The sequence below is a fragment of the Lygodium microphyllum genome, chromosome 16 (genome assembly GCF_053477565.2).
Source record: "Lygodium microphyllum isolate KBCC chromosome 16, Lygodium_microphyllum_v1.1.10, whole genome shotgun sequence".
Lineage (NCBI taxonomy): Eukaryota > Viridiplantae > Streptophyta > Polypodiopsida > Schizaeales > Lygodiaceae > Lygodium > Lygodium microphyllum.
This window is the reverse complement of record NC_141150.1, coordinates 138,750,526-138,763,118: the sequence shown is the minus strand read 5'-3', so window position 1 is coordinate 138,763,118 and position 12,593 is coordinate 138,750,526. Positions and strand designations below refer to the sequence as shown.

General features: G+C 42.4%; 1 protein-coding gene across 2 annotated transcripts in view; it reads left to right on the top strand.

Moving 5' to 3' along the window:
• The first annotated feature begins 757 nt into the window (after positions 1 to 757).
• SCAB1 (plectin-like protein) overlaps positions 758 to 12,593 on the top strand; it is a 39,690-nt gene continuing 27,854 nt past the window's right edge. The window contains exons 1-10 of one of the 2 annotated variants that reach the window (XM_087696484.1): positions 758 to 1,449; positions 1,605 to 1,733; positions 2,010 to 2,102; positions 2,517 to 2,657; positions 2,754 to 2,822; positions 2,998 to 3,081; positions 9,775 to 9,955; positions 10,038 to 10,157; positions 10,612 to 10,670; positions 10,775 to 10,909. In XM_087696484.1, the coding sequence (XP_087552610.1) occupies positions 1,180 to 1,449; positions 1,605 to 1,733; positions 2,010 to 2,102; positions 2,517 to 2,657; positions 2,754 to 2,822; positions 2,998 to 3,081; positions 9,775 to 9,955; positions 10,038 to 10,157; positions 10,612 to 10,670; positions 10,775 to 10,909 (1,281 nt within the window). In that variant the 5' untranslated portion in view covers positions 758 to 1,179. The remainder of the gene's footprint in view (positions 1,450 to 1,604; positions 1,734 to 2,009; positions 2,103 to 2,516; positions 2,658 to 2,753; positions 2,823 to 2,997; positions 3,082 to 9,774; positions 9,956 to 10,037; positions 10,158 to 10,611; positions 10,671 to 10,774; positions 10,910 to 12,593) is intronic. The other variant, XM_087696483.1, reaches the window with a different exon arrangement.

Sequence of the window (12,593 nt, the reverse complement as noted above, 5' to 3'; positions counted from 1 at the left end):
GCAAATGGCTACATGGCAAAATGGCTACTTCTTAAGGTGGCAACCAGTGGGTACATTTCAAGCACGAGTAGGAAACACAGAGAGGAGGGCATTCAGAAGGGGGGAACTTTTCCAGAGGCCAAAGTTCTCCATTTTTGTAATAGACAGGGTTAAAGAAAAACCCCTCATGTGAGAACCCAAGGAAAAATGGAAGCTTTTTAAAAACCCCTCTTTTGGAACACCCCTCGCATGAATAGCTCCAAGGGATCCCACTAAGTTTCTTTTTGGCAACCAAAGTCCACCCACACTCCACTAGGTTTCGCATAAAATGGGGAAATAATGGATGGCCACACAAGTGTAGAAGGCACCCAACACCTGGTCTATGTAGTGCTAGACTCGCACCAACTAAAACTTGCTTGCCGAGCAGATTCTTGAAGAGGGAGGCCATAGTCAAAAAGTGGGTGTGCCCAATGGCAGATTCTTAAAGAGGGAGGCCGGAGGCCAAAAAAGGGTGCGCCCAATAGCATATAAGGGGACCAAATACCAATAGGTATATGTTTGGGCCGTGCACAACCCGAGACGTTTGAGCCCGGGCGGGTCGCTTGTGAATGGCCGAGCCTGAGATTCAATTCAAAAAGTGGGGTCCATGACTGACGTGTGGGGACAAAAAGATTCACCTTTTTTTTTCCCCTCTTTTCTCGTCAGAAGAACAAAAAAAAGAAATAAATAAATTAGGAAAAAAACAAACATTTCTCTACTAACTAGACTGCTACGAACTGGACTCCCAAGGCAGGCACACTCAGACGCGCGCGCTCTCTCTCGCGCTCGCTCGCTCTCTCTCTCTCTCTCTCTCTCTCTCTCTCTCTCTCTGTGTCTGTGTCTCTGTTGCCCTTCCTTAAGCTTTCCTAGAGAGGGTAGAGTGTCTTCGTCTATACCAGCTCTTGCTTCTGGCTTGCTTGCTTGCGAGCCAATTTCGGGCTTTTTCTCTGATCGCCATGCCCGGCTCCTACCTACCAATCTTATGCGCCCACTCCCAACAAGCTCTGTCATGCTGGCCCAAGTTCCCTGTGCAGCTTCCAGACCCTGCTTAGACCTCCCAACCCTGCTATCCATCCCCTCAAAACAACCCAAGTACAGGTACTGGTTTATTTTTTGATAGAATACAAAAGCAAACACAACAAGAGCGACACAGGAATCACAATGCACCGCAGCTGCACCCAGGGCGTCGCGGCCGATGTCTCCTTTGTGCTCGATCGATTCCCAAGCTATGGCAAAGTTGGGCTCCACAGCGACACCATGGACGATGAGGAAGAGCCTCCCTCCCCTTCGTCCGCCCACCACGACCTCGCCACCAAGGAAGCAGCCCAACTTCTGGAGCAGCAGAGGGAGTTCTCCGTTCGCGACCTTGCCAGCAAATTCGAAAGAGGGCAGGCTGCCGCACAGGCTGCTGTAGCTAAGCTGTCTGAAGATGTATGGCAACAATACTCCTTATTAGCTTCATATGTTGTGAGAGTTCACCCTGGGAATTTATAGGACGACCCCCGGAAATTTGTGTAAACATCTATCAGAGGTGCATTATTGTTGTCTCTTACATGCGACATAATTTTTGAATGTCCTTGCTCCAGGTACGGATCAGAGAGGCGACTTCATTGGGCCAGCAAGCTCTCCTTCAGAAGCTTCGCGAAGTTATTGAGGCATTACAGGGTAGGGTTGCAGGGCGTAACAAAGATGATGCAGAAGAAGCTCTAACTGCTGTGAGTGCATATGCTCCATGATCAATGTGATTGTGTTACATGATACTGCAAGGGACACAAATAATCAAACTCCGAGTCCTGCTTTCAAACCTTTATGCCACATTCAAAGATTAATTATTTCACAGTTAATTCACAACTGCATGAAGCACTTGTTAATCCCCTTGTTTACATGTATAGACTCCTATTTTCTGGGGATGTTATGCTTCAGAAGTGCTCTATAATGTTTTGACTTGCAGTAACCTGATTGACACAGTTGTGCAATGTGCATATTTGTAGGTGGAAGCCTTATCGGTGCAAATGGGTCAAAGGGAGGCAGAGCTGGCTCAAGAGAAATTGGAAGTTAGAAAACTAGCTGCCCTTTTTAAACAAGTATGTTACATCTCCAATTGTAGCAAACCAGATACTGTTTCTGTCAATCATGCTAGAAGGAAGCCAGAACTCTGCTTTCTTTGCTTATTATTATGGTGTAATAGTGCAAAGAGAAGCAATATATATTTTGGTTCAGGGTTGAATATGTTAATTTCTGGCTTTTATTCCACAAGTGAAGAAATTGTTTTGTCTTCTGCCTTAAATGAAGATGCCTCTCCTTATAAATTGCTTTTAACTAGTCATCTCTGTTGAAAAAATTGGACATCTTTTTCTAGCTTTTCAGCATGTTTTACATCACATTGCTGATAAACTTGAATAGGCTTGTTGAGAGACTGAAATCACGGTGCTGGTTATTTCAACTTTGGGTTTTTATTGCAGTTTTTGAGAAATATTTCATGTCCATGTATTTTTCAGGCATCTGATGATGCTAAGAGAATGGTGGAAGAGGCTCGAGCAGTCGCCCTGGCAGAGATTGAGTCTGCACGTGCTGCTGTCAGGAGAATTGAAGATGGACTGGTTGAGAAGGAGTGCTTCCATGGTGTTTTAAACCAGCAGGTGTTAAATCTTTCACTGGTTATTTTTATTTCTGTTTTTATAGCAGAATCTGTTTTGGCCTTCTCGTGTATCTAAACTGCTTTTACATAACATAAGGAGCTGGAAGATATGAGACGAGAAGTACAGGAAGCAAGAAGGATAAAGATGTTGCACGAGTCAAGTAAGGTGATTAATTAACTGATATTATTCTTCCACATAATGAAAGTCTTTTCCTGTTCTGTATGTTTGGACATAAAATCTCTCATATGAGAGTAAGTTCCTGCATAGTTCTAAGTTTGCTTTTGGTGGAAGGTTCTATGACTCATGACACTTTTTATTGCCTTCTATTCATTCTCAATAGGCAATGGATATGGAGCATGAGCTGGAGGGACTAAGACAGCAACTTGTTCAGAAAACTGTTGAAGTTTCAATGCTTCGGAAAGAGGTATGTGCAGAGCTGATGATGTATGTATTCTAGTGCGTAAAGTAATTTCTGCTATGCATTGCTTTACCATGCACTGACTCTTGTGTTAAGACTCGTGCAAAGTTCTCAAATATAATCATGCCTTGACTGTATCCTTTAGGGTGCTCTTGGCAAAGACAATAAAATATAAGTTTGTCTGCTGAGCCAAATATACCATGGACAATGGCAGGAAATACCCTATCCATGGGGTGATGGAAAATGTTAAATAAGGTGAGAAGTGAAGGTCATGCCTGCCCTTAGCATCTCTGAAAATGCAGAATCAGCAAGACTGTATGGTTTCTGCCAATGCATTTTTTGAAAGTTGGCGATTTCCTTTGCCAGAAATTTACTGTTTTCAGCTTTAAATCAGTTAGTTCTCAGAAAAAACTAGCTATTTTTTGGAGCAGGAGACTCTGGAGCAGCTTGTTTTTGCCATTTGCTGCATTTTTCATCTGAATCCTCCAAGTAGCTTGTCTCAAGCAACTGCATTTTAACCGACATTGCATTCTTTGCCGTAACGGTGGCCCTGGATTGGTTGTAGCCGTTGAAGCCTGTTTTTCCAGTTGAATGGTCGTGTTCCAGCTATAGAATCCCAGATTTTTGTGGAGCAATCACAATTTCAGACTCTGACGAGAATCAAGCCTGACATTTGCAGATGATGGCTTCTGAGGAAGAGAACTTTCACAGCAGCATATACTGCCCCTCTTTTCCCCTTCTCCCTTTTTTCCTTTCCATAAAGGGTAATTGTATCAATCACCAGAAACATGGAATACAAGTGAACCATATGACTGACAATACAGGTGTCACAATTAAACTTTATCACTGACAAGGAAACTGAAGAAACTGCAGCATGCCAAGAAAGCAAATATCCCTGGAAAGGATGCCTGCATACTAAACAATGTTAAATTGCCAATGCCAATGAAGAAGGCCTTGCAGATGGGCAATGTGGTTGTGCCCCTTCTCTCTCTCTCTCTCTCTCTCTCTCTCTCTCTCTCTCTCCCTCGAAAAGAAAAGACAGAAAAAAGGAATATGGAAAAAGAGAGAAAAATGATGCCCTCTCCATCTCTCTTGCAATGTCTAAAGTTGTCTTTCATGATGGCTGTGCTCAGCTGTCTTAAACTTTTGTTGGGTGCCATAGAGAAAAAGACGGAGGAGGGATGCCATTTTAGCAGAATTTGGATTTGGGACTTTAAAGCTTAAACATTGGGACTCCAACACCATACTACCCAAATTCAAATGATCAGTGTTTTAGAGCTTTCATGTTGGTGGTGCATTATATCGTTTGATAGTAGATGGAGGTCTTGGATAGCATCGCCAAGTTGATTCGCAAATGGTGGAGTTTAAATACAACTTTTCCTACTGTTAGAGGTAGAGTCATCCCCTGGACAGGCTGGTTTAGGGTTTCTCTGTGGGCAGCAGTACGGCAGAGTGCCATGTCAGCGCAGAGGACACATCAGCAGAGTACGACAGAGTGCCACGTCAGCACAGTATGGATGCCACATCAGCAGCTGCAGTCGGACGTCTGTCTGCAGTCGGACAGTTTTACTGCAGTCGGCTGCATTTAATGTAGCCGACTTGGTTCTGGCATTTCCTATTTTGTTGGCTATTTATAGCCAGTTTGTGGCACACTCCATTATTCAGATTCTGATCTTGAGATCTATTGGTTGTGACTGACTGTGCTCGGGCTGACGGAGATCGAGGTCATCAAGTCGGAGACACATGCCGATATTTCCTCTGCCCCCGTGTATGTTTCTGCACTCTTATATAGCATACTACACTGCAGACTTTTTGCGTTTACATTGTCTCCTTTTATCTCTCTCTCTCTCTCTCTCTCTCTCTCTGTGTGTGTTCACTCTCTCAGTCTTTGTCCTACGCTTCGCATTGCTGCACTCTGACACCTACTCCATAGGCTTCTCTTTGCACTAGGAATTTGCAAGTCAACCATTGTGGCCACTCATCCTCCTTTATAAAGAGCTAGGATAACCTATGGGTGCTATGTTGATTAGGGAAGGTATGTGACATTTGCTTCTCTTGCTTGTTGGAGGGGGGATTAACTTGTAAAGCTTTTGTTTTGGTGGCAAAATTTTGGCTATGCAATTGAGACTCTTCAACCCATAGCCATGAGAGGCCTAGCCCAAGCTTGCGTTTTGGATGCATGTTAAAGAAATTGGAGTTCCTATTCTCTCATTCTCACAAGGATTTAGCACACAATAGTTAGAATGACTATTTTAGTGCCGCATTAACTTGTAGATGATGCGAAGGATGCTTAGCATGGATAGTTCCAAGTAGATAAGTTTCAAATCTTAAGTTTACTTTTCAACTTCATGTTTGCAATGTGCATTTGCCAAGACTCTTATTCTTTGCTAATCTTAAAACTTTAAACCTTTGTGTAGGTGAATGTTGACAGATTCTAGTTCACAGGCAACTCTTTCATAGTTTGTATCACAAGCTTGATGAGGATGAGAAGATGGTTGTCATAGAGCTTTATGGATAAGCTCATGGCAGCCGACACTTACAGAGCTTGGAGTCAATGTGGATGTGGTGAGGAGTTGAGGTATGTGGTGGAAAGGCCTTGATCATTTGGCATCCTTGATTCCTTGAATCAACAGGGAATTTCATAGAGATATATTTAAGGTGGGTCCCTAGTAGCTTGATGAGGATGAGAAGGGTGGCAAGGGCTTGATCATTTGGCACCCTTCAACATCAACGGGGAGTTGCATGTAGACATATTTGAAGCGGGGCTCTAGTAGCTCCAATCCCATACCTTGTGATGATGCCCTATTGCCTAGGGAGTTGTCATTTGATGATGATGGTATCCTCATCAATGAGGATGAGCTTGCAAGGAGTCATCTTTGAACTCTCCTGATGAGCATTCCAATGTGGATGAGATTGATGATGATAGTGATAGCTCATTTGAGGCCTCTCTCCCCATCCATTTGTAGAGCTTACATTTATTTCTCACACGTTGCGCATGAGGTATATGCCATAGAGTTATTGGTTTGTTTGTCAGAAGTGGTGCAGCAATGGAAGCGTGAAGAATATGCTGAAATAAATGCTGAAACACAAGACAGAAGAAAGAAAGAAAGAATGAACACAGTAGACAGATGAGAACTCAGATGTATGTTCGGGAAATGGAATCCATATCGAACACGAGACAGCAGCATACAATGGTGAGTCACTGGCTGCGTGGGCTCCTCAGCACCGGCTCCTCTCTCCCAGAAGGATCTCCACTGATGGCTGAAGCACTAAAGACTGTGGAGGAGAAGCCCTATAAATAACCACAAAAAGTGGGGAGCATAAAATGCAGTCGGCCAGCATTTAATACTGGTCGGCCAGCAACAAATGCTAAATAATACATCATAAATGGCCACTAAAATGTGCCATAAAATACTGCATAAAATGCTACATAAAATGCCCAGCCTCTGCACACAGACTCACACCATGAGCTGACTAATATCTGCTAACACCCTCTCTCAGATCATGTGTGATCGGATACAATGAAATAGTACAATGATGGAGAATCATAAACTACACAACAAATAAACACCAGAAGGACCATGGATGTCCAAGCGGTGAGTGGCCAGCCCACCACCAAGAAGCCTCGGAGAGTATCTGATGTCGATGTCGATCGTACCAACAACACCGGAAAATAGAGAAGACTCATAGCAGCTCTCTGTGTAATGTCACCTATGTCACTCAGGACATACAAAGCCAATCTGCCAAACATGTCTCTGAACATGTGACCATGGATTCCCCGCCTTTGGCCAAACCACCAAAGTGTCCCCTCATGTGAGCTCCAGATGAAAGCCTCTCGCTCTCTGTCAAGAAGAAACCTCATCATGAACCCAGAAATCAACTCCAGTCTCTAGGATTTCACTGCCAGATACCGTCGATGCGTCAGGGACATCCCTCTCTGGATCCTGTGCATCTATATCAAAATATAGATGAGGCACTGCAGCCCCACCAACACCCGCTCACACTCCCTCTCTGGCACAAGAGAGTCGTGAGGGATGACCTCATCACCACCACTAGAAAGCAGCCGAGGAAGGGGCCACCAAGCCCTTCCCGTGATCCGAAGAAGAGGATCCCTTCCGCGCCTTGGACTTCTCCTTGGTCGGAGGATCGGAGTCGGAGTCTGATGAAGGAGAAGACTCATCGGTAGAGTCAGCATCCCGCTTCGTCTTCTGCGCCTTCTTCTTGGAAGCCGCTAACTTCTTGCAGTCCTTCCGCAAATGTCCCTTCTTGCCACAGTGGTAACACTGGGCCTTCGACTTCTTCTTCCCGTCACCCCTCTCTGAAGCTACATAAGCCTCACCTCCATAATATGTCGGAAGCCGCCCCTGTAATCTCAAGGATGCCTCATGCTCAAGAAGCATCGAGGTCATATGTGTAAAACTGACAGGAGTCGATGATGTCTGCGCCCGCAAAGCATTGGCCACTCCATCAAACTCCGGGGGGAGCTTGTAGGAAGTGCACGGAGGAGCCATATGGAGAGGATAAGAAGAGAAGTAGAAGAAAAGAGGGTCGTTGAGAGAGTGAGCACAGCCAAAACGCAACCAAAAAACACCAAAAATAGTGAGTTCACATGCAATATAACCCAAAGGCTGACCAAAATAAGCCAAAAGCTGCTGCACAAAGCGAAAAAATCAGGTTAAAACTGCCAAAAACAGCAAAAACGGCCTGAATAATCAGAAAAACAGGCAAAAATAATGCTGTAAACAGCAAAACACAGGCTGCAAACTGAAGAAACAGGGGCTAAAGACTGTTGCCAGCAGGTTGATGAAGAAAACACGGGCAGCAAAGAGTGGAACAGCAGTAAACGCAAATCTGTCCAGAAAAACGCAAAACGCAAATGCTGAAACACTGTCGCCAGCAGCAAATCAGCAGTCGCCAGCAGGAAGGACAGCCGCCTGATCAGCAAGAAGGGTGTAAATCCTGAAAACAGCAAGAAAACACAGCACAAATAGGTTGCAGCCTGAAATCTGATACCATGTCAGAAGTGGTGCAGCAATGGAAGCGTGAAGAATATGCTGAAATAAATGCTGAAACACAAGATAGAAGAAAGAAAGAAAGAATGAACACAGTAGACAGATGAGAACTCAGATGTATGCTCGGGAAATGGAATCCATATCGAACACGAGACAGCAGCATACAACGGTGAGTCACTGGCTGCGTGGGCTCCTCAGCACCGGCTCCTCTCTCCCAGAAGGATCTCCACTGATGGCTGAAGCACTAAAGACTGTGGAGGAGAAGCCCTATAAATAACCACAAAAAGTGGGGAGCATAAAATGCAGTCGGCCAGCATTTAATGCTGGTTGGCCAGCAACAAATGCTAAATAATACATCATAAATGGCCACTAAAATGTGCCATAAAATACTGCATAAAATGCTACATAAAATGCCCAGCCTCTGCACACAGACTCACACCATGAGCTGACTAATATCTGCTAACATTGTTACCCTCTCGGACTCGTCTTGTGACCATGGCATTGTTATTTTGTCTTTAAACATGTGTTCTATCCTTTGTTATCCAAAATAATCGACTTTTTAATTTCTATATTTAATAAAAACACACTTTTATTGTATTGTATCTTAGATAATGTTAAGGTACCTTTTAGTACCATATGATATGATATCATACTGCATTGTACCTTTTGTACCTAACAACTATGATGGAAACAAGTGATATATTAGAACTAACCTCATATGGTAATACGTTCCTCCAAGTCTTTAGTGCAAGTGATGTGCTTCTAGTGCACTATCCTTCCATTCCATCATCTCAAATCACATGCTTTGATTGCTTTGTTATGCAAGCAGCACACTATACCACACATTTGGTTGTGAACTACAGCTAGGTAGGCCATGGGGTGTACTAAATACTTTCTTCCTTGTATCAAATATAGCAATCAAAGTGTGTCTTCCATACTTACGCAAGCGGCTGGACTAGGGCTTAATGGAGATGCTTCTTTCCCCACCTCCTATTAAGCAAAATTGAGGGGCAATTGGTTCACTTTTTATCCTTGTGTGTTTTTTTGTTTTTTTTTTTGGTGAAAAGCTTGTGTACATGCAGTATCATGTGTAAGCTTTATTATTCATTTTTAACACAACTCATGCATGGACAGTGAGTTAGTGTGCATACAGTATTGCTTGTTAGCTGTTGTATTGTTTACATAACACAAGTTGTAACTGTGGATTTGTGCAATGAAAGATCTTCTCCACACCTATAAGTATAGTTTGTAGTTAGGAACTCAGATGACTTAAGTTTTGCATGTTGGCACTTGGCTTTGGTAGACCCTACCATGTATGGGTCATATACTGGTTTAGAGGGCACAAGTCATGGCCATTAGCATATTGATCATGTAGTCACATAACAATTTCAAGATGGAATGTGAAAGTTGCGGTTGCAGGAAGCTGCTGGATTTTATTGTTTTTAGTCTGGATCTCAAATGAGTGAGGTCAATGTCTGCTTGCTATTCTTGGCTCCTCCTCAGTATTCTTGATCGAAGGGAGGGCTCCTTGATGCTAGTTGGACCCTTCAAATCAGCTATTATCACATACATTCTCAATAATTGTGGGGTGACATTTTCAGCATTGCTAATGCACTGTATCTTGCTATCTCAGTTCTATTTAACTTGTCAACAACTTCCTGAACAGTCCAACTTTGCTGTACTGTAGTTGGATGCTATGCGGACATGTGATGTGGAAAAAAATAAGGTTTGTCACTTGGAGGGTGTCGAATCATTGGGATCGTGCTTGCAAGTGGTTTTCATGGATGAAAGCTCCATAGATGTTTCACAGTGCAAATTCCAATGGCATCGGATATCTCCAGAAGGCAACAAAACTGAACTCATTTCAGGTATTTTCTCTTGTTCCCTTTGTTGACCATTCCATGGTTTTGTTTTTTGTGATTAGAAATTGAGGATTTTTCCTGTTTTTAGGTGCTACAAAGCCACAATATGCACCTGAGCCGTTTGATGTGGGAAGGTACTTGAAAACAGAGATCAAATTGCCAAATGGTGAATTGTACATGGTTTCCTCTCATGGGACTGTTGATCCAGGTATGTTGGATGCCTTGCTTCAGGTCAAAGATCTCTCATTCACACATGTGCACACATGCAAGCGGAGCAATTAAAGCTGTAGGAAGCTTATGGCTCAGCCATATGGATAGCTACTAGTCGTTAGTGGCATGAGGCTGTCTTGCATGTCTTCACCAAGGCAATATTGCCAAATTTAATGAATATTTTGTGTCACCACTTTTTGCAAGAAGTTGTACTGTTTGTTCAGAAACAGACTTGGTAATTAAATACATAAATGGCTTTAAGCAAAAAAGTGTCTATTACTATTTGAAATCAAGGAGAGATTGTGGCCATGCTAGAAGTTAAGTCTATCACATGTAGGTTTTAGGGTTGAAATTCAAGTCATCTTACTGGCATTATAATTTGAGTCTGTTTATTGCAATCAAGTTGCATCTTTTCAGCTTGGAATTCACTGCACAACTTGCAATGTGTGCAGCTCCAGGTTTGGGGAATTATGTGGAAGCACTTGTCAGAAAAGGTGGTGCTGAATTTCAGGTATCTTCAAACTTTGGGTCTAGGTTACGGATTGGTCCTCTAGACTGGTTGTAGGTGGCCATTATGTGAATTCTAAAGAAAGAAAGTGATTGCATGTTTGATAGGTGGTTATCATTCAGCAAAACGGAGAGGTAGTTGCAAAACAGAGTGTCCATGGTTTTAACATTGGAAGAGTACGAATCAAGCTGAGGAAAGGTCGAAGTACCAAAGCAAAGGAGCCCTACTCAGCCTCTATGCAGGTGGTTTTCAAGGAAAGCAAATATGTTTTTTTTCATAGCTTCACTCAGCTAACTGTTTTCATATGAAGCACAATCATGCTTATCAGTGTCAGCTCTATGTCCACTTTTTTCCAGTCAGAGATTGTTAGAGAGTTTCCATCAAATTGAAGGGCTCATGGCTGTACAATAGACAGATGAAACAGTTCTTTGTATTCAAGACAGAAACATGCAATTCTTTGGTAGCAATGTGTAATCATTGCTCAATCTTTGTATCTTAAGCCACTAGTGTTTGTTCTTGGTAGTTTTTGCTCCAGCCCTAAACCAGTAGTGCGTTTTGCTACTTCCATGGTGAGTGATTTTCATCCTTTAGCATTATAGAGATCTCAATTGAAGAGCAGACTGCTGTACTTCAAGCTCTCCAAAGATTTCAAGAGGAGAATCAATGTATTTTGAGCAAATTCTCGAACTAGAAATAACTGAGAAGCCCAACGCATAATAAGGAAGAAGCCTATTTGCTTCTAGGAGTCAAAGGCACCCAATAAAAAGAGCCAATCAAGGAGCCTATGTGCTTCTAGGAGGCGAGTTAATTGAATCAAAGGGGCTGCTCTGTTTTGAAACAAATAGAGATCTTGAAAAAGCTCATTTTATGTTTCAAAGTCATCTAGTGCCCTAAGCATTGGTATTGTCCACCATCGTCACCCCCCATCAACCACTTTATTCTCTTGGTCCTTGTGATTTGGGCTATACAATAAGAAGAAGAAAAAGCCATTATCCAAAAAGAAAATTTTGGTCAATATGTATGTATGTTTTTTGTACTCATGATATTGTTAATATTATTTCTCAATCCAAACTTTATATGACCACAAAATTACAGACAAAGGGGATGGGTTTGAATTTAAGTTGAAACGGGTTAATGAAAAAGGGTTGGGCGAGCCAGAGGACAAAAAAGAAGAAGATTTCAACTTAAGCAGTCATTGTAAACATTGTCTAGCTTTTGCTTCCAATCTTAGAGAACTTTTAGTTTTTTGAAAAGGAGCTTGTGGCTTTTATTTTTATTTTAAAGATATGGAATGTAAATATAGAGAAATGCAGTGTATGGCAAACACAGAGAGTAGCTTGAGCATAGATAGAGAAATGTAGAGTGTATGGCAAACAGGGAGTGTAATGTGGTTGATGATGAAGAGAACTTAGAAGAACAAACAAAGAATGAATGCTGATATATTGAATATGCTACAAAGGGGCGTTAAATGTCTCTCTTGAGGAAAGGGAGTGAGGTGAGTTGAGAGTGATATTTGGAGATGTTGAGAACAACTCCAAGGTTGCATTGCATTCATGACATGCAAGCAACACTTTTTGAGGTTTAAAAGAAGTTAGTGTCTCAAATAAAATGTGATAAGCAAGATGCTAAGGCCAAAGACAACGGTCCTCACTAGGATGAACATAGGCTACCACTTTTATGGTTGTAGAGTCGTCCCTGTGAAGAAATGCTCCAAACACAGAAAATATAAAGACAATCATACAACAAAGCACAAATTGATAAATACAGAACATAGTTAGGGTTAGGATAACTCAAAGATAGTGAACACAATGAATAATGAAGTGAATGACTATTGAATATATAGTGCTCATGCCGCAAACAAACTATGCAGTGAATACCGAATCTTGAACTCTTGTATCTCTGGGATCAAGGCAAGGGTTATGAGTT